At 43.0% G+C, this 22,829-nt stretch overlaps 1 protein-coding gene across 1 annotated transcript in view; it reads right to left on the bottom strand.

Moving 5' to 3' along the window:
• The window catches only part of osbpl10b (oxysterol binding protein-like 10b), a 64,872-nt gene that overhangs the window by 12,124 nt on the left and 29,919 nt on the right, over nt 1-22,829 (bottom strand). Inside the window, exons 7-8 of the mRNA XM_064343834.1 lie at nt 9,343-9,489; nt 2,126-2,612 (exon numbers count right to left, since the gene is read on the bottom strand). Coding sequence (XP_064199904.1) covers nt 2,126-2,612; nt 9,343-9,489 — 634 coding nt within the window. The remainder of the gene's footprint in view (nt 1-2,125; nt 2,613-9,342; nt 9,490-22,829) is intronic.

Raw genomic sequence — 22,829 nt, forward strand, 5'->3', positions numbered from 1 at the left:
TTATATACAAATGGTTTGCATTTACACATGAGTGGTGGCATGCTCATTGCAGCATCCGAAAGGTTACAGAAACAGGAATAATGTTTTACTGAATATCCCAAGCACAGAACACCCATTACTATTTGGCTAAGTTATAAACACATACGCAACAAAAGGCTAAAAAACACTTTGCCTGGGATTCAACTATATTCATCAAACTTTGGATCCAGAGTAACAGACAGTATGAACTAGTTGGTCTTGTTATCAAGCTTCAGGTTCAATCACTGGGACAGTACTACAGTTGTACTTCTGAAGGAGGAACTTCAGCAAACTCCCAGCCTTATAGAAGGACATGGTATGAAATGTAAGAGAGGCTGAATCATATCAGTCTGTTATGTTCCAGCTCATTTAATCAATATCAATAATGTTTTTACAGCAAAATGACCTTTTGCCACACACAGAGAGCTTATTTCTTCTTGTTGTATAAATAGGATTCAAGAAAAGAGAGTTCTGTGTAAAAAAAAACAAGCCAAACAAATCTGATGACAAGGTCCCGTCAACACGGCACAGGTCTCCACGACAACCAGCACCTGCTGTGGCCAAGTGGACAAGGCTTCCATTTTAGTGCTGTGGACAGGACCACATATTAAACACTCAACAGCAGTTCAATGTGAGGACACGTACAGTAACGAGCAATATTTCACTTTGACTGCTGTTCTGATAAACCTGGAAACGTGACTGCTAAGACTCCTTAACGACAACAGTAAACTCAGGAGCACTTGCCGTGTGAGCTTAGCTAGCGTGCTCACTAGCACAGCAGGAATCACCCAAGGGTGAATATGATCAGGCTCGCTGGTAATAATTCTGCCCTAATTACAGTTCAGGCTCTAATTGGACGCTGCGTGAAGCTCTCATCGGCTACTGTTGCCACCACCCTGATGCCAGGTTTGTTAAAACTCTGGCCAAATGTGCCATGAGTGCCAAACAGCAGAACTGTGAATACCTCTTTCCATGCATTCATGTCTGTGGGGGACTCACTGCCAGTGTGCGCCATCTGAACACAGAAACAATGATGCCACTGCTGTGAGGGGCCAATAAAAATGCTTTTTATATAAGCAGGCTGCTGAAAATAAAGATGCAGTTTTATAATAGTTTATAAAATATAAAATAGCTTGGGTGAGGTGTAAAAATGTGAGCATTGTGAAGTCCCCTGGAAAATGGTGATAGCTGAACTCAGTTGATTAATAATGCTTAAATCCCTGCATTTTCTGCTTTAAAAATAAATAAATAAATAAATAAATAAATACATTTTAAAAAATTACATTCATAAATCCCACAGAATTGACTAAATGGCTTTTTCTCAGCCAGACGGGGGAAAAACAATGGTCCTATTCTTGCTACATAAAGGGGTCAAATTCATTGCACTGCATTGAACACCAGACATAGTGCTAAAAAAAACAGTTTTATCACAGATTTGATGAGGTGGACTTTTCAGGCAATCCCCTGCTTAATTACATGATGTGGGCAGCCCGCTAAGAAGATCTGGGGAGGCAGCAATAACTTGACAAACTAAAAGGTAAAATTGCTGAGGAGGAAGAGAAGGCTATGCTTCTTTTTATAATTTGCTGATCTGCACTGTGGATTAAGAGCTAAACATAATTTATGAGGCCAACACATCTTAGTGCTGTGACTCACAGTCTGAGACAGTCATCCATGAAGATCCTTATGCCTGCGATTCGGCCACTTCGGCACCACTCTAGTTAAAGCGTTCCTCCCAGAGAGTGACTCAGTGCACAGCCAGCTCTGCTCAACACTGACGTGTACGGTGGGTTATTAGTAAAAGTATAAAAGATGCAGAACCCTTCTCCTTATGAAGATACAGTCATTCTGCAGTCTGTCATACTGTGGCCAGGTAATGAGAGGTTTGGTGAGATTAAGACTAAACATTGATTCATCCACCCATACTGCAGTTTAAGTTCCATACGGCAGCAGTTCACGCGTCTGCCCAAATAAATGGGTCATATTTGACATGGAAAATAGATGAGGTTCTTATCCAACTGCCGCCCCCACACCGCTGACTAATGATGGAAACGGCCTTCCCTTAATGCACCCCCCATTCCCTAAAGGACCAGAATGTGTGACTCACCCTCCCCCACCATGGACACTCCGATGGACATGCCCATGAACTTGCTCTTGGTCCAGACGTGGGCGTTGACGCACATGCGGCGCTCCTGGCACTCGCAGTAGAAGCCGGAGACGGGCGGGTGGTGGGACACCTGCTCGGCCACGAAGCGCACGCGGTAGCAGCCGGGCGTGTCCGCGCCGCAGCGCTCCGCCTGGGCAGGGTCCCGGAGGGCGGGGCCAGAGTTAGTCCTCGCGGGCCGCACCCTGTCACAAGGCACCTCCCAGGAGCAGTGGAAGCTCTCCCCCAGGATGGGGTTGTAGGGCTTCTTGGCCACGGCGCCTTTGCGGCCCTCGTGGAAGGAGGTCAGGTAGTACTCCACGAAGCGCACGATCCGCTCCTCCGCCGTCACCGCCGCCGTGATGGACAGGAACATGTCCGGGTGCGCCATGAAGTTCGCGTACATCTCCAGCAGGGAGCGCTTCTCCAGGATGAAAGTAGGCAGCACTACCTGGAGTTGGGGAGGGGCACGGAGGTGAAAATGGAAAGGAGGAGGAGAGGAGCAGAGCAGGGAGAAGGAGAAAGGATGAAGCCAGGAACCGATAAACAATAATTTTGGAATTGAGCCCTTTCATGTGCAGACTTCAATATAACTTGCATGTACACAAGTTTTTAAAAGCTATGCACAATCAAAGGACCATGTTTGCACCAGTGCCGTAGGAAGCCCTTGTAAGTATTTAGTCCAATGCTTGTGTAGTTCAGCCAAGAACTACACATCCAGATTTGACACAAAATGCATTAAAACACACTTTATCACAATATCCATAGACATATGAGGTCATTAAGCATTAATAAATGGACTGTGGATGCTGCAGATGGGTTGATAAAATGATGCAACTCATCCATAAAAAGGTAACAAACTGAAATGATATAATAATACTGAGGGTAAACCAATCTAGCCAACTCACCTCTAGCTAAGAGTGTGTCTGTGTCTGTGTGCATTTGTGCGTGCATATGGACGTGTGTGTAAAAGAGAGAGGGAAAGAGACTCATGCTGTCACCGTTAACATACTTCCCTGCATCATAGCATATAGCTCTGAATTGAGGTACTGCATCCATCAAACTCATGCACGCACTCTGCATCAGTACTGACCTCATTTCTGCTTGATGTAAGAACATTCTGTCATTAGGGAGTGGCCAATCACGCTGTGCGATTACTGTGCATCAGGTTTTATTCAACAGCACAGCGCTTATTTGTGATGCGTGCCCACACTCTCTCAAAGCATTTAAATATTCATTTCCACTCATCAGTGACACTTGTGTGGCTAAGTGCTCGGCTAAGCCAGCTCCGATCCCTAAAGTAGCATCAATCACACCAAGCACAAGCACATACCACCGTGCTGTCCAGGTTTGGTGGGGCAAAAAAAAAAAAACGAATCTCTGAAAAGACAGATGAGATGGGTGAACTCTTCCAGGTATCCATGGTAACTCGTCACTGATCAAAGTCAGCCATGCAGCTAGCATGCATACTCATATGGGTCATGGGGGGGAGGGGGGGGAGGCAATACCATGGAACAGCATGGAGCACCAACTAAAGAACAGAAATCTGTCACACAGCCAATGCACATCAGACAAGCCTGTTAGAGATCACACATCTGTGTCCTGTCACAGTGAAATCCCAGGTCTCTCAAACAGTGGTTAATACATGCAGCCATCAATTCAATTTAACATACAAGGAACTTGACATTTTCTCTCACACATGGCCAGATAATTCATACAATTTGACAATTTCATACAAATACAATGTGCTACCTCAAAAGCACTGAAAACAACAGAAAATATGATAAATGAAATGTGCATGCAATGAATCAGTGTAAATTATTGAGCAAATGAAGACACCTGATCAAAGGCAAACCAACACAGACTATCACACTGCACACAACTTCAAGTCTGATGCCCCTGCCTGACACTTCATTTCCCTCATCTCACATATGTGCTATGAAAACCTGTCCTGTAAGACAAGATCAGGATTCACTACAGCAGCCACAGATAAGTGACTTAGCCCTTAAGGAATTGGAAAATTCTGGAGAGGAATCTGTCCGAATGACAGATTTGTGGAGAAACTTACTGGTGTAATTCCGTTAAACTCCCGTGTTAGCCCTGACGCAACTAACTGAAGAGAGCAGGCCTGCTCTGGAGCTCACTACATGACAAACCCTCCCCTCTGTTAAAATGAAGAGAGAATGGGGAGGAGGGGGGAGAGGTCCATGCACAGCAGGGGGGCCAGTGGGGGCCACAGGATGTAACAGACATAATGACGGTATCATATCTAAAGCAGTCCTGCCGGCTCCACAGAGTGGACACAGCATATTATCACATTTATTTACGGTTTTAATTTCCCAGCTGAAAAACCTAATTGAAGTGCTCTATCATCAGGATGCAACCTGACAGACACAGTGAGCAAACTCAGGGGAAAATGATGTTTTCAGCAGGCCATCTGTGGATACAGCGCACACAGCCAGAAACAGGCCCCATAGATGCTTTAAGGTCTTTCACTGGACACTGGTCATAAATAAATAAACACAGCTGCTGCCAGACTAGCTGAATGACAACTGTGACCTAAAAACCCCAAATAAAAGCGCTAGCAGTGCCCTTCAGGCCGGTCCATCTGATGCTCTGAGCTTGCGCGTCCTGGAGCAGCATGGAGCAGTGAATGGAGTGTGAGGGTTCTGAGTAGGATTCTACGACATGTTGTCAATCACTGACTTGTATGATCCAAGCACAACACTCTTTCTGAATAAAAAGCTACAATTTGTCGGCAAGATGTTTGGCAGCTGACTTTCGGCTACATGTGATTCCCCCCCCCCCCACACAGGTGGAGGTTTTATCCCTGCCAGGGCACTTTCTCTTCTGGAGTCCCTTCTCTGTCTGTTACTCTCGCAGCTTTCTACCTGTTTGAACAAAGCAAAAAATATGAAAGGACGGTGGACTGTCCTGCTCCCTGAAAAAAGTGGTTAACATCATCGAGTTACTGATAAAAGATAGTAGCACAATTTTTCTTTGTATTCATTAAGCATGACTGTTCAGTAGGCATGACCGTCACATCTCTAGGCTGAAAAAATGAAACAATGGCTTGTCGCAGGGGCAGTACCCTCAAAGGTATCCTTCAGGTTAGCTTTCTAAGGTAAAAATATGACCCAGCGTGGGAACATCTCCAGCAATAGTCCCATATCTCACTGTGTAAATGAAGAAACTGTGTAACAAACTGTAACCTACCTGTGAGGTAGGGATGATTCAGTTAATTTCCCCCCTTTAAAAAAAAACTAGCATATTTAAAATTGCAGTTACATTTGCTTGTAATTCATAGAACAGACATCCTGGAAAAAGGTACCTGCTGAACACATAACAGACATACAGAATACTGTATGAATATATAAGTATCAATCAGGATATACTGCACTTAACAATGTCCTCTCTGCTACCAGGAGATTCCTTTGTGTGTCTGCTCTTCTGATCCATAGCTAGCATAAACAAAATGTTTTTTTTTTCGTCTGAGGTGTTTTCATTAAAAAATGAAATCTAAGGCAGATCAATAAAAGCCAGCTCCCTTTATCTGCAAACATCAACATGAGACCTCAGGATCAATTTCTGCTGCACACTGTCAGCCACACGCACAATTCCTCAACAGCTACAAGAAGCTTCTTATACCAGGAAATCTTACGTGTTTGTATAACAGGAAATATTCATTCATACCACTCATAAACTCAATCTTTCATACTAAAGGATTAGTAATATGTCCCAGAGTGAATCTGAACCACCACAGATCGACTTCCTTTAAACATTTGCAATTCCATATTTCATTAGGATTCACTTTTATCTCTTGCTTTACAGTTTCTTCTGCAAAGGAATACTTCCATATCCATAATTAGTCTGCAGTTCTCTTACATGACTAAAACGGTCTTGATAAAAAATTAAACTTGGACTTGGGGATTTGACTCAATCACCCTCTGAGCCTAGAGCAATAGTACCCAGTGACCCAACCATCACTCAGGGGGTACAGGGGTTAAACCCACGACCCGCAGATATCCAGCGCAATGCTTTAGCCCCAACACTATGCTGCTGCAACTAAGATTCAACCATAATCAGCACTTAATGTGGTTGACCATGGTGGGTGCCCTCACAGAGAGCTTCAATGAAAAAAGCCAAATGAGAGAAAGATTCCCCCTCCATGAAACCTGAGTCCAACTGGGGTTTGTGTCCAGCAGCTGATCTACGATCCCCTCCCAATCGCTCTCTCACTATGATTTCTTCTGCTATAAAGCAAATCCTACTTTAAACAAACTATCCCCAAATCACATTATTATAATGTTGGTTTTCTTGTACAGTAAGCAACTTTCTGTTAGCAGCAGACTAGTTAGTTCCAAAAGTGGCCACAAGAGGGAAACAAGGAATATCAAAGTGACCTGTGAGGGCCTGTGATCTCGGACAGAGTTTCTTACAAGTCTGTGAGAGATGAAATCCATAGTGTCACAGTATTAACACCATGCAGGCTGTTCTGAGTTTGACCCTGAAATGCTGGGCACTGATGATCACCCTTAAGAAAGAATCTCATCACAACATAGAACAATAAGGCAGACTCTCCCATCAAAGTGATGTAGGATCAATATTATTCTTTGATTCCCCAGAGAATCCTTTATTTAGACACAACACAAGCAAATTGGGACTTACATTGTAAAGTAACATCAATAGCAGTCCACTCATAAATACTGTAATATTTAGTTCATTGATCACATCTAATTTATATCAAAAATATAATTGAAAGACTAAATGAAATCAAACACAGCCCTTTCATTAATGGCTTATATTATCTAGAGGTAGTTATATAAATTGATGGTCTCCATTTCTCCCAGCTTTCCTTAAACTTCACAGAGGCACATTGATTTTTACACTGTTCAATGATTTAAAAAATGCATCTTTCGGACATTACATCACAATCATTTAGCAGATGCTTTCATCAAGAGTAATTTACAGAAGTGGAGAACATCAGTCTCAGGAACACAACAGTGAAGTACCAAGAAGGCAAAGAAAGCCCATTTATAATCAGTACGTGTAGTTAATCAAAGAAACCAACAATTTGTTTGTAAACAAAACTATATACCACTATACAGATAACCTATCTTTACATAGTGATACCTACTGTACACATGACCCCAAAAGGAAATCCTAAAAGAAAAAGAACCGCTAAAGAGAGTCAGTCTGCTTCAGAGGATGTGTAGGGTTTCTGCTGCACTGAAGCTCCTTCCACTACTGGAGGCCATAACCAACACTGACCTGGAAGTGCAGCCATGAAGGGGGGAGGTGCCCTGAGGAAGCAGAATGGAGAGGCCTGACTGGGGTGGAGGTGTTTGATGATCTTTTGAAAATATAATAGAGTGGGCTCTCTCATGGCCCAATAGGCTGGCAAGGTTTTCAATTTGATGCATGTTCATATAGGTAGCCATCGAAGGCAGAGGAGAAGAGGGTACACTGCTTCCAGAGTTCAATGTTTTACACAGCTTCCTGTTTGAAGATGATGCTTTAGAAAGGAGAGAGGAAGAGCGTGCGTGTCAGTGTTTTTCAGCACGCACGTGTTAGCGTGTGCGCACATTGCCTGGGTGCAGAAGCCCCACTCTGCCCCAGCTCTGCCTCCTGCCATGAAACTCACAAACATTCCAGATGATTACATCACTCTTCCATACAGAGACTCCCAAAGGCATACAATGCTCCAGATGCACCTGCGAACAGCCTGCCTGCTGATGTCAGTCATTGTGTGAATGCAATGAACACATTCCCACTGCCATAGAGAGAGCAGGATACACATGCAAGGAATACTGAGAATGGAACTTCAGCATGATTTTTTATGCCTTTCCTCCCTTTTCTTTCCAGTTTTGGAATGCCCAACTGTATTTATCAATGTTCACTGCTGCAAACTCTGCTGTAGTTTCAGGAGCAGTTCAAAGCTTTTCTCCATCTTGAGAAAAAAATTCTACAGAGGCAAAGAAAAAAGGAAAGAATGAATGAGTGGAAAGAGAGGAGGAGAGAGAGGCAGACAGTAAAAGGGTGAGCAATTCAAAAAGTTGAGGGAGGAAGGGAGTGAGGGAGATAGGGAAGGAGACAGGAAGTGCAGTTGAGAGGGGGGGAGGAGCATGATTGCCTGACCTCAGGCCCGGTGAAAAGAGGCCAGCTCTGTACCATGTTCCATATATCAAACATACTTTCCACCGCTTGGATCCCTCACCAGCAAGGTCCACACGCTCAAATCTGTCACTGGATATTCACGCCCCAATCTGCTGAATCTGAGAAGAACCAGGCTTAACACTGACCATCTCACACCCTCACAATCTCAAAACGATTCTCAGAATCCCAGCTCCGGATCTTGAGCCTCTCCACCTTGACTTTCACACCATCCCCCACCTCCCCAAGCGCTGACAGGAAGGCTGGATGGGCCTCAACCCGCTCCCGCAGGGGAGATGAATGAAGCTGTCCGCTGCTGAGAATGAGCTCTGAGGAGCAGCTCACAGCCTCAGCTACTGCAGTGCTGTTCACATGCACAGCCAGCTCTGCCTGAGTGTTCACCCTCGGCAGCCCTGTTGTTTCACTGAGCTGTGCTGGATTCCAGCATTCTCTGTGTGACCCAGACACGCCATTGACAAACCCTTCCTTCCTCTGTTTCTGAAAACAGTACTGGGCTTCCCGTACATACAATTCATGTTTCAATCACTTGCTTCACTGTTTTGGGTTCACTTCACACAAGCTGAAACAGGCAAAAGAACTATGCAGATTAAATCCATTTGCAGCATGCTTTGTTCTTAAGTTCGAGCAACAGACTCAAGCAAACAGTATTTTTATCGGACTTAAGTTACACCAGAAGTTTGATTGTTGTCAAGAATATTCTGTAAAAAACCCAAAAACAACAAGTAAAACTTAATATTCTAAAAAATTTATAAAAAGCTGTTATGAGGCTAGGTCTGAAATTTTTGCCTCTTTTGAAGATCTAAGTTACAATAAAAAATAAAGACCAGTCTACTTAGAGTACAAAATGTGGCTCATGCATCACTTGTGTTACTAGGCTAGGACATGTGACCCAGTCACATCCATGTCAGGGTTCATATTCATGCCCTATGTTGGGAGGATTAATGGTAGGGCTCGTACCCGGTCATATTCATGCCCTACGCTGGGAGGATTAATGTTAGGGTTCATACCCGGGTCAGATCCATGCCCAGTTTGAGTTGGGACAGGAGATGCAGGATGACGCTCCGCTGGTCCTCCATCACGCCCAGCTCCTCCTCTTCATTCTCCTCTGTGTCAGTGGCCTCCTCACTGGGGTGGATGGCCTCCAGGCTGGGGGGCTGTAGCAACAAAATGACAAATCACAGGAGACACTTCAGTTGGCCATCCACACGTAGCCCTGTAGCTCTATATGTATGCATTCAGGAGTGGACATCCCATCTAAGCCTGATAAAAGTCCAGTAAAGCACAGGTCAGTGTAACAACTGACGTTTTCAAGGCAGCCAAGCACTCCTGGTTCATAACATGTACACTTACACAGATAATGCTTACTTTTTAAGGTCAGCTAGTAAGTTATCAGGAACAAATAGGCCAGCCAGATATAACTAACCTTGTCACTACATTTACGAAATGCTATTAAACTAGGAAACCGCTCACTGAAGCCTGGCAGCAAACACAGAGTACTACAGCGAGGAAACAACACGTACCCTTAGGCTGAGATTCAGATTAATTAATTTTTTATTTCAGAGAACATCAGCAGGTGCCCCTACAATCTGCGCATAAACCCTGCCAAACTCACTCGATGGCAAACAGGTAGAGCCGTGCCACATCCCTACGGCACTCTAACTGGGTTACAGAAGCTAATGCATTTGATTCATCCTGCAGCAACTCAGGCAACAATGCTCCTGATGCATAATGCAGGGGGAAAAATCAGCAAACACTGGAGCTAAAGCCTGTGGGCCACAAATAAAAAGCCTTTCTCCTTTCTTCTCTTTCACTTCTCTTCCTTGCTGGGTTATTTTTCCCTTCCCCTCAACACGTGGGCTGTCCTATAAAGGGTGAGCAAGAGCTCCGCATTAAGATCCTACAGGAGCTTTTTATTCAATCATTTTCCTAAAGGCATAATGTAGAACAACCTTTTACATCAGAAACTCCAAGGCGCGTCAGATCGGTCAAAACCACAAACCAAAAATAGCATTTAAAAAAACACTGGCCTGATTCTCAGCCCTGACTGCAGTCAAACTAACAGATGTTTGAGTAAAAAAGTAAGGTTCCTTCCAGTCTGCCCTCCCTGGATTTGTTTCCTTCCCTCTCTCCCTCCCTCTCCCCACTCACAGCTCATACAGTAGCTGAGGGAGACTTCTCTCTGCTGCCAAATTTGCTGGATGGGACAGCCTTTCTTTCACCTGAATATTTCAGTGTTAGACACTGCTCTCTATCCCTTTCCCTCCCCCTTGCACACACACACACACACACACACACACACACACATGCAGACGTACAGGCGCGCACACACACACAGACACACACACACTCACAGACTAACACACTCTGTGCCACCCAATGTATTTGTAGTATTGGGTGCAAAGCTTGCTATAAATAAAGAGAAAGATAAAAGTTTGTTATGATTCAAAGTCACCAACTGATAAATTGATGATTTTTTTGAAGAATCATACTAAAGAATGTGATGGCATGAATCATACTAATCTGAGGTGTAATAATTTCCAGTTCTTTCTTCTACACTAATATACTCCACTCATTATTTAACTGCTCACAACCTGTCATCAAAAACAGAATTAAGTTGGTTGTGGGTGAAAACCAAGGCACTACAGTACTCTAATTTCACTGGCACCCTTAACAGAAAGAAACTATTTCCCCTGTACAGCCAAAACATTGGCTGTACAGGGGAAATTGTTCATTTAAGTATCATTATGATCCCCTTGACTCAAAACACATATAAAACAGCAATAACACAAGAAAAGACAGGACTCTGCTCTCCAAGGTTTCATGCTGGCCTACAACAATAATTTCACATCTATGCTAACTGGTCAGTAACCATATAAAATTATAATCTGAAAATTACAATCATAACAACAAAGATTTTTTTTCAGTTGCTGAAAAACAAACATACATTTCCGCAGTTACTGAAACCGATAAAATCGCTTACAGTGCCACACCTTAATAAACATCCTAATGACCTTCATCAAGAAGTGGGACAGTGGCAGCATTCCCATATATAACTTTGCCACAGCTCAAACTGGCTCAGACTTGGGGGGAGTAGTCTTACAAGAAACTCCCAACATTCCATTCATAGATGAATAAAACTCACAATGGAGGGTAACACACTGTACACGCTCACACACTGCCGCACACACACACACATAAACACAGGGCACGAATGAACATACAAGCAGACACTCATGTACAACATATACACACACATTGCAAATGCACAAACACCACACAATTCTTACATTCTTTATAAAACTGTGGTCCAAAATGGAAGGAAGACCCCCCCCCTCCCCACCCCCCTCCCAAACAAGCGCTTATCACCCTCTCCAGCCTCTGCTGGGCCCTCTCAGGAAGTTTTCGATAAGCGCTCTCATCTAATCCCTGTTTCCCCTCCCCCACCCCATGCTCTCTCAGCCCCACAACCCCTGACCTCCTCACAACGGCATTCACCCCCCCCCCCCCAAGAAGTTCCATGCACCTGACGTACCCCAACAAACTCCTTCCGCCTCCACAATCCTCCCCCCATATCTGCAGTCCAAACCTTCCCTCTCCCGATTCCCTCAGCCTCCCCCGTTCACCTCTCAGACCCCCGCACTCACGCTGTTCGCTGGGCCATGGACAGGCTTTCTCTCTATCCAGCTGGACCTCATGACCAGCGGCCGCCCGAGATGCTGAGCTGGAACAAGCGACTGTCTGACTGTGGCAGCAGCTCTGAGCTACTGAAGAGAGAGAGTTAGGTAGGAAGGGACAGAGGGAGAGAGAGAGAGCGACAGAGGGGGAGAGAGAGAGAGTGAAAGAGAGAGAAAAAGCTGCTGCCTGCTTTACTTCCAGTGGGAAAATTCTGAGTTATGCTGACAATCCCCTCTCTCTCCCCATCAGCGCCCCCTCCCTCCTTTCTGGTCACATGATGTGGTAGATCAGCTGGTTTAATTACTAGCAGGCAGGAAAAATGCAGATACCACTCTCTCTATATACGGACCTGGAGGAGTGGTTTCACTCTCTCTCACCGCTCCTCCTCACAAACCTGGTCCCTCTCTTTGTGACCCTCAGCCTTTCCCAGCTGTGTCTCTGCTCTGACTCTCTCCACCTCTCACCTCTCCTCCTCCTGCTCCCCTACTCCACTCATCCCATTTCCTTCTCTTCCTTGGTACCTTTTCAGCTTTCTTTTGCTCCCTTACTCCTCCGTCCCCTCTCTCTCTCTTTCTCTCCCTCCCCCCTCTCTCTGTTGCAGCTACAGTACATGTAGGGGTGTGTGGGCGGATGGCTTCTTTGGGGGAAGGTCTACTAATCTTCTCACTTCAAAGGGTATCTGCGTGTGCTCCTTGACAGAGCTGGGAAACGTCAGCACCCGCCCCCCCCTTCACCCATCTTCAACATCACTTAAAGTGTCTCCAAAAGTCAGGACTGAATCACAGTGTGAAAGTGTGTAAAAGGGTTCTCGCTCTCTCTTTCACACCCACAGACACACACACACACACACAAGCATCTCTTTGAAATTCATATTTTTAGCATCCACGGCTCTAACAGTCTGTCTCATATCCCCCCCCCCCCACGAGTCACTAAACCCGACCTCGCTCACCAGGACAGCCACAACCATGTGATCGCAGCCTCAACAACACCCCACAACTTGATACATGTAAGACTTATTTACTTTTACTCTGGCTACATGATCACAGCGCCTTTCATCCCATTATTGATGAGAAATAATCCCAGTAAACCCATTCAGTGATGTTTATGATTATCAATAATCCCAATAAACCAAATCCTTAATGTGTATACTTATGATTATCATTCATTCCAGTCAACCTGATAAGTTGGTTATTCTTATTATTCAACAGTAACATACATTGACAGTCCAGCATTAACTACAATTATTCCACAAAGAAACATTTAAAATATACCTGTGATATGCCATGCCCAGAGACTCACTGCACAAGATGTGATGGCTGCCAGCTGCTGCACAGTGAAAAGTGTGTGTTTATAGGGCCTTTGGTGTGTTAATGCACTATAGTAGAGATGTGCTGTAGTACAGGATTGCTGGGACATAGCTACAATGCTATTTAATACAAGGCACTTAGGAGCAGGTCTACAGGCTAATTATGATTGTGGGAGTTGGCAATGCTCCTCTTCTAAATATAGACAGTCCACATGCCTGGTGCCAACAGGAATGAATGCTGGCATGCTCTGGTGAGGTTCTATCCAGTAGGCCTCATGAAACTGTAAAAGCCCTTTTCTGTTTGCCATCTTTACACAGCAATTTATCCAAGCTCTTTGTCACGATGAATACTGATGCTGTTGGTTTATGAGGGTGCGTCACAATGAACTGCGATGCCATTGGTTTGTGCTGGAGAGCCCCCCCAGGGCACCACCTGAGTCCTGTATACCTGTGTTTATGAGTGACCTACTTAGAGCAACTCCTGCGTGAGTGGCGCGACACACGTCTGTATCAGAGATGCAACAGCACAGCATTTCCCCAGGGCTGGATCCTTCTTGATCGGTTTTGTATACATTTAATAATAAGGTAGTTTTTTTTTAATTATATTACTTACTTACTTTAACTTTGAATTAATCAGGCCAACTATGAAGTAATTTCATAGTTCAGTTCTGCTCTTCATGGTTCTATTCTCTCTAACTTAAAAAAACCAACTGGAGACAGTAGTCTATCTACTCGCCAACTGAAGGGCAATGCATGTGAGCACTTGTGTATGCAATGCATGCATATATCTGCGTGTGTGTGTGTGTGTGTGTGTGTGTGTGCACGCATGGCTCTGGCTCAGATGCTGCAGGATTAAGGGTGGTGTTTAGATTCTATATTCATCCCCTTTTTATCAGCTTATAAAATGCCAACCAAAATGACGCACAGCGCTAAGAATCCAGAACATTCTGTACAGCTGGACAGAGCAGGGGATTAAAATAAGGTGTCACAAACAGCCATCCTTTAGGCTCAGTCCCACACTCTAACCCCTGCTCCACAATACTGCTAGAGCTTAGAGCTTCTCCTTTATACTGGTAACTGTAACACTGACCATAGGTGTACCTGAGGCGAGGAGAGCCTCATATCCCACTCAGCTCTAATGCATAACTTCTCCTAGCTCCACCCCTATTCATCCTAATTCTACCCTGCCAATCCCAGCTCTACTCCTGCCTATCCTAGCTCCGCCCCTATTCATCCTAATTCTACCCTGCCAATCCCAGCTCCACCCCTGCCCATCCTAGCTCCACCTTGCCCAACCTAGCTCTACCCCTGCCTATCCTAGCTCCACCTGTACTCATCCTAGGTCCACCTCTGCCAATCCCAGCTGCACCCCACCCATCCTAGCTCCACCCCTGCCAATCCTATCTCCACCCCACCCATCCTAGCTCCACCCCTGCCAATCCTATCTCCACCCTGCCCATCCTAGCTACACCCCCGCTCATTCTAGCTCCACCCCTGCCCCACCCAGCTCTGCTCATCCTAGCTCCACGCCGACCAGTTTCAGCTCTGTGCCACCATTCACAGCTCTGCCCCTTCCAAACCAACCTCTCTGATGTTCACCTGAAGATAAGCTAACACAGGTTATCAGGCCAATGAGAAGAAAAAGAAGATGAGGGGGAAAAAGGGCACTTAAAGCTAATTTAAAAGAGTGCAGAATGACACACTGAGATGAGCTAATGTGCAAGAAAAATACAGGGAAAAACACCAAATACCCCTCTGGAGTGGTCACGTGAAAATAACGTCTGAAACTACTGGAAGAGCTTATCAAATTTCTCTCATCTTCATCTCTTCATCTGTCATCTCTCTCCTGAAATATTACAGCTGAGTAGAGAGGAGGGGAACAAAGGATCAAGTACACTCAATGACTACTTGTAGTTTCAAGAGGATGTAGATTCTGATCACGCAGAATTCCCAAGACTGCTGATTAAAACATCACAGCTGATGATCACAACAAAGAAGATGATAATCACAAATATTATTAATGAGCCAAGCAGTCAGCCTGATAAAAATAATCTGTAATCTAATGGTATGTTATATTAAAAAATATAATTATGATATATTATATTCAGAATGATAAATGCATATTAGCTAGAAAATTAAGATTGCTTTAAAAAACACAAAGCCCATATTAACAGTGGAACTATTAAATACAAAATAGAAATGTAGAAGCTGGTAGACTTGGGGGTGGGTGAGGGTGGAGGTACAGAGCTGGTGATAAGAGAGTTGCTACACAGCTGACACACTAGTCTTTTTTGGGCTGACAAACCATGCGGATTAGGTTCAGCATAATGTCAGAAGCCCCAGTCACCAAACCTACAGGCCGGCCCACACCAATGAGTCACTGGCTGAGGACCCACCCACCCGCACCAATGATGTCACAAGAAGGTGCATGGAATGAGCAAGGTGCATGAAATGTTCCCCATCCTAAGATACAGTTCCACAATGAGTTCAGCAGTCAGCTCCAGAGATGTGGGACCATGACAAGCCTCAAGGCCTTTTCATTTATCATCAGTCATAGACAGGTAACACTAAACGTCATTCATTAGTGTGGCCCACACTAATGTCAGAAACTGGCACACTGCAACCCCACTCCCCAGACATTGTTGGTGCTTTCTCTCACTTGTACGAATCCCTAACACTACTGTTACAAACCCACATCCTTCACTCACACTCCTTGCTTGAATCTGACCAAAACCAACTGTAACTAAGGACATATGAAGTATCTGAGGAGAATCATGTAGTATCTGAGCCCTTCTCTGCTGAAACCTAGCCTAGAGTGGTCATGCTGGTTTAAACTGTGTTTTCAACATTTTTATCTGGCCGACCAGCTATTCACCAGCTGATCCGTCTATATAACTAGCTAGTGAAACAATGGACCACCAGCTTACTTCACCAGCTTAACCAGCTTTAACCATCCTTTTCCAGCGTTGACCAGCCACAGAAAACCTATGACCAGCTAGAAGTGTCGAAAATGCAGCTTAAAAGATCTTAAACCATCTTAGAATCCCAGCTGGCTTTAGCCGGAAGTTTCAGCAGGGTTAGCATCTGTAAATCTGCTGTGGATACAAAAGCTTCATTCATGAATCAACTGTAGACTGAACTGAAGGTATCCACACAGAGGAAAAATAAAAATAAGTCAAGCACAGCCTGAAGGCTTTATCTGATTTTCCCAACAGGCAGGAGAATCGCAGCTCTGTGTTTATGCACCTCATAAAAATCCAGAGGGAGGAGCTAACTCCTTGTCCTAAATCGAGTTCCACATGAATGATCCCACAGCAAACATCTGGAGAGTACGGCTCAGACAGGGCTGCATTATATAAGCCTTTTACTTTAATTAGTTATTCTTTTTTCAGTCAAGCTTACAAAGGCAACCGTTCCTACAGCTGTATTTCTCTTGATCTGATGGTGATGTACTGTGGCCCATCAAAGTATTCACACACAGAAGGAACAAAACCAATTATTTAGCCCCTTCCTCAACTTCTGAACATGACCTTCTGTGAATGGGTTGAGTGACTGGACAAGAAAATATATGCAACAAAATTTTGAATTGCAGTATGCCTTGAAATGCATTTCACATTTGTCGCTGAAAACTTACAAAACTTATGTACAATATGAATTACGTGTTTAACTTAACGTTTCCATACAATGCCAGCTTACTGTATTTAAAAGATTTTTCATACATTCACTCAAAGAATCCTTGCACCATCCTTTTTGTCACTGGTGTAAACAGAATTTCATTTCTTAATTAAATCTGCACAGATAAGCAAAATTAATTATTGCATAATTTGGGTATTTGCATAGAATTGTCAAATCCCAAACCTTTTGCCATTAATTCCATTGTAAAGAGATGACATATTAGCATAAACAAATATCACATACTTAGGATATTTTCACACAATTATGTCCAATTACGCAATGCCAATTATGTCCAATTATACATTCAATATGCTAACAACCAGGTGCCATTGTATTCAGGCGAGTGTTTAATCTATGATTCCTTCAGCACCGGAGAAAAGGGTGTCTAGTCATGAAATTCCTGATTTAATAAAGAACTTGACCCATGAGACACAGTCTCACTCTCAAACTTGCAGGCAACGTTCTTTGTACCGTGCGTCACCAGTCCTAGTTTATCTGATTTATGGTGCCCTCTCATGGTTTACAGGCACATTGCACAAACCACAAATACAGAAACCACTGCATCCATGACCACACGACTCTGGCATGCTGAGGTCTCCTCCTAAAACCAGGATTCTTCTGGAAGTAGTGTAGGTCAGCCAGTAGGAAGAAGTATCCATGGTAACAATAAAGTCATTACCACCCTAATGCACTACTTAACTGAAGGATCCTCTTATTCAGACAAATCTACTACTGGGTATTGTTACAAAATAAATAAAATAAAAAGGCATGACAGAAAAAAGGCTACACAAACCACAATAGCATTATCCTTTGGAGAAAGATATAGGCATAGTACATGCTGTACCTGATTTATACCAATTGACACACACTGCCTATTTAAGGGACAGTTCACAGAGTTACACATAATTTAGTTAGTTACATATATTTTGAGTTTTAATGCATGCTTATGATCGAAGGCTTTGTATGTGCTGAAGGATATTGTAATTTCTGACAATGTGCCAGCTTTTCAATGACATTCGGTGGTTTTTGGGTATAAATGAAATACACTTCAGGTAGCTACAGAACAGCTTGTACCATCAATGTTATGTTTACAGAGCCTTCCCAACTCTCATTGAAAAATGTGAAGAATTTTTCAAAAATTGGTTCAAGATAGGGTGATGTTGCCTTGAGTCAAATCTCCAATAAAACTGTAGACAGTGCAGCCCTCTAGAAGCAGGACTGACTATCCCAGCAGGCAGTGAAGCCCTACAGGATGGATTGAGAATCCCAAAAGGCACCTCAGCACTATAAAATGTGCTGTGTATACCAGAAGATACTACGGCCCTCTAGGACCAGAATTTAATATCCTAACTGGCATTGCAGCTATCCAAGATCAGCATTGAACAGCCCCTGCAGACTACCTGGAGTTATCACTAGAAACTGTGAGTCCTTGTGTCCAGTGTACATAATTATGCAGCGATAGCTATAGCACTGTTTAGATCTACAAGAGGGTGTGTGATTTTATTTTTTAACAGTACAGCCGTCAGGTCAATACATACATGCACTGTCAGCACTGAATATATGAGCTATATTTGATTATAATAAATATTCCTAAAGCTGCAGTTCTGCAGTGTTCATGGGTGCTGAAGAACTGGTACCAGAACTCAAAACAGCACACACCATAGCAAGCATTATACTGAATTAATGCAATTGTTTATTTTAGTTTGTTTCTCAATATGGTAAATGTGAAAATTCAATTACAGTTAGGTCATGGTCTTAACTTAATTCAATCAAATTTGAACATGTGTTGCAGAAAAAGACAAAAGAAATCCCCACAGCAGTTTCTCCCACTGCAAAATAGAAGAGAGCTGAACCGGCAATATAGAACAAACACAATACTGCCTTAAGCTTCAGAAAATAGGTCCTCCGGTGGAATTTAACTGAATCACTGCCATCATTAAGGAAACATCCCCACATTGCCAGAACAATTCAAATGCTAATAACGCTACACAAATCAGGTTCAATAAAAGCAGCCAAAAAAAGTGAATGAATGTGAACCACTGTGCCATTCCTAAAATCCAAGTCACAAAATTGGCTGAAGAGAAGCAATCAGGGATACTGGCAAAAAACATCTTCTTTACAAAAATAGAGACATTAAATGGGCAGTGTAGAGGTAATTATAAGAGTAGACTGATTCGATGTAATTAGTCCATTCCCAATTACAATATTATGTAATTTATAATCTCTCACTGCAGACAATAGCACAGCAGGGAAAAATAACAGTCTTCTAGTCAGACTCTCATAACAGGCAAATTTTGTGCATGTGCCTTGGCAAGTAAAAAGCTTTTTATACTCAGTAGGGGACAGGGACAGAGTTGCTGTATAAAAACAATATTTTCCTTAAATTAAATATAATTTCAAAAAAAGAAGCCAAGAGAATTTATTCTCTAAGTATATCAACAAAACATACCTCCATCTTGAAGGATTTAAAATACATCTAGACTGCACTCCAATAACAAATCAAATGTTACTGGCCATGTCATTTCACAACAGAAATTTTAAATATACAGTACGTAGTAACATCATTTTGTCATACTTCTATCCCAGTTAATGCATTTTTTATTCAGACAGACTAAAAATGAAACCATAAACAAAGAATGCTTATACAGTACTTCATAAAACTGAAACACTAGTAGTAAAGAAAATCTATTGAAAACCAAGTAAATAAACAGCCCTTGCCCAGTAACCCTGTGATTTGGGCATGTTTTGATAGTGTAAATGTAGATCATAGCTACACTGAAAACCATATACAATGCCCCCCAAACACTAACCTGAAGTCAGCTACATTGTGCCACACGGTGATACCTTCTTGAGATTAAAAAAAACATTTTGTACAGTTTATGCTCACTAAAGCCTTTGGGTAGGGGCTTTTTTTTAAGAAAAAAAAAATACTCCTGCATATTCATATTGAGGAAATAATCAATAATTCAATATTGTAATTTCTCTGTCTGCAAACATCAGGCTGTGCTCAGTGAGAGTAAGTTCATGGGCCTTGCTGGAGAAGGCGCAGTCTGAGTTTGTCCATAAAACTGATGTACCACACACATTTCTTGGCTTCATTCATAAATCTTGTCTGCTTCATTAGCTACACAGAATGCAAACTTCACTTTGACTATGAGGAAGCCACTGTCTTCCAGATTATGAACATGTTTTTACTTTTTTTACTAAGCCCACAGCAAATCCCAAGGACATGTCCTCTAAGCATTCAGTCAGCTTCCATATACCATGAGATTCACCTCTTCGGTGAAATTCGCGAACAATTCAATTTTTTCCTATAGTACCAAAGAGTGACAGCACAACATTACTTTTTCCTCTGGAACCAGGAGTACTGAGATTGCAGCAGGAACACTGAGATCTGATGAGTCTCTCTAACCTTTTACTACCATAGAACCTTAATTGACCTATATTGGTCAATTAAGAACCTAAATCTATATTGGTAGCCGTGAACAATAACTTTAATCATCTCCTAATTCTGTTGCTGTGTTCTACTGAGGTTAAAACCCTCTGGCTCTCCCAGCTTGGGCACAGGCAGGACTTTAATAAGTAGTCTTCGACCAAAACTTGAATGAGCCCCCACAGCGTCGCACCACACAGACACCGCGGGGTTCCGATTTGGGCCACACTCCGAAAATCAAACTGGAGTGGAGGAAGGAGAACACATACTATAGAAAGTTTTCATTCCTGAGGTTTCCGAAATGCAACCATGACTCACTCTCAATCCTATGCTGCGTTGCACGGCTACTACAGAGCCAGAGAGCTCAACAAAAACCCATCCAATTAGACTATTTATTTTTGGTTTCTACTCTGAGAAAAAGAAAATTCAAAAAAAGGAGAGAAATGAAAAAAAAGACTGTGACAGAAAAATCACATCCCCACAGCCTGTCTGGTGACAAGCCAGGCATCTCTAGTGACTGCACATACTGTATAGGCGGTGTTAGTACATACAGACTGCATTCACAGCAGTGCTAAATCTGTGTGAGACGTCGTCAGTCGATGACTCAGCCTCCCGATCGTATTTGTCCTCATCGCTCTATTCATTCCTCCTCAATGCCACAGCAGGGAACAGGGAAATGTGCTCCATAGAAAGACTTGGCACATACCTGCATTTGGTCCCAGGTTCGATTCCCTGCTGGTAAATCATAGAGCTGCAGGAAACTCTTTTGTCAGAAATACTGCTGCTTGATTATGTGTAAATGTGAAATGATACTAGTGCTGGCATTACATGTTCAATGCGTGAAAACACACTAGCTTGTTATTACAGTGCATAACCTTGCAACTTTTTTACTCGCGTGTGTAAGTACGTGTGAAAACAACACTAGTATGTGTGTAAATGTGAGAATAATTGGGTGTGTAAATATATGTGTCATGGAAACAGGTTTAACATGCTACAGGGCTTGAGTGTGACACAGCAGCACAGACAACATGCTACAGAGCAGAGAGAGATGACAGGCAAAGATGAGTGAAATGTGAAATATATACATGACCTGAATGGACAGGATGCACAAATGTGTGCTAAGACGTCCAGTTGCTTTCGTGTTCACAATAAGTAATAGTTTCAGGTTTGTCAAAGAATAGAATGATCTGGAGACTAACCAGACTAACCTAGACTAACCACCACCACGCTGTATATTTCACTCTAAATCTCCCCCCCCCCCCCTTTTTTCATGACACTTGTTACATGTTGCCCCATCCTAGCACTTTTTGGTAATTTGTATTTGTCCTAATACTGTAACTTATTCTTCTGCCTAGTCGGCTTTGCAGAGGTTAGGTCTGAATAGTGTTCACTGTGTGAACTAAACTGTGTTCTTGGCTAGAAATAGCTGTACAAAATAAGTATTGTACCTTACTGAACCTGTGTTTAGCAGTTGTCTATGACCATGAAATGCACTTTTGTACATCGCTTTGGATAAAAGCATCTGCCAAATAAATGTAATGTAAATGTAATGAGGTATATCTCCTCATGTCTATAAACAGCATATTTACTAAGCCGTGTGGCACACAGAGTGCACATCCTCAAGTCTAAAACCCCTGAACTGAGAGACCATTTCCTGTCTGTAGACAAGTCTGTCCTGAAACACTCGTCTTTTAAAGCACTGCTGCATGGCTGCATCAATCAATGTAATCAATCAATAAAATCAAGTCTTAATCAATCAATAAATGAACCCTCACTCAGTTTAAATCTAACACAATCTCCACCGGCTGGAGTGACCTTAAATAGTATTTTCCAACCAACAGAGATGGTGGCCAGGCTGCCTGGCACAGACAATACAGTGAGAGTACTGAGAGTGAAATATGGAGCCTAGTAACAGTGTAAACCCCTCTGTTTCACATCCCAAAACACCCTCCTAATCACAATGTCCTCTGGGCAAGACAAGGGAAACACAAACATAAAGTGTTTGAGAACCACTTCACTGGAGTAAGTGGTCATTTACTATTTATTTTTTAGGTACCACATGGTACCATCACAATTGCTGGATACCAGGTACAATAACAGGAGTTCTTGGGGCTGCCAGGGGACATTACCAAGTCAAAGCATACCGGCTCTTTACGCAATGCTATTAAACATTAAAAAGCATTACACAGTACACATGCATAAAATGATCACAAGATAAATAACATACAGTCATCTGATCTGTCAAGGACAATCATTCCATTTCCATAAATAAAACCTCCCTGGTGTGAATCACATTCAAATTCAAGGCACTCCTCAAACAGGTGCACAAATAGAAGAGCAAATGAATTTGAGCAAATGAATTAATTCACAGGCACATTTCTTAATCAGGCCTTTAAAAGTCCAAC

This window comes from Anguilla rostrata, chromosome 1, assembly GCF_018555375.3.
Source record: "Anguilla rostrata isolate EN2019 chromosome 1, ASM1855537v3, whole genome shotgun sequence".
NCBI lineage: Eukaryota > Metazoa > Chordata > Actinopteri > Anguilliformes > Anguillidae > Anguilla > Anguilla rostrata.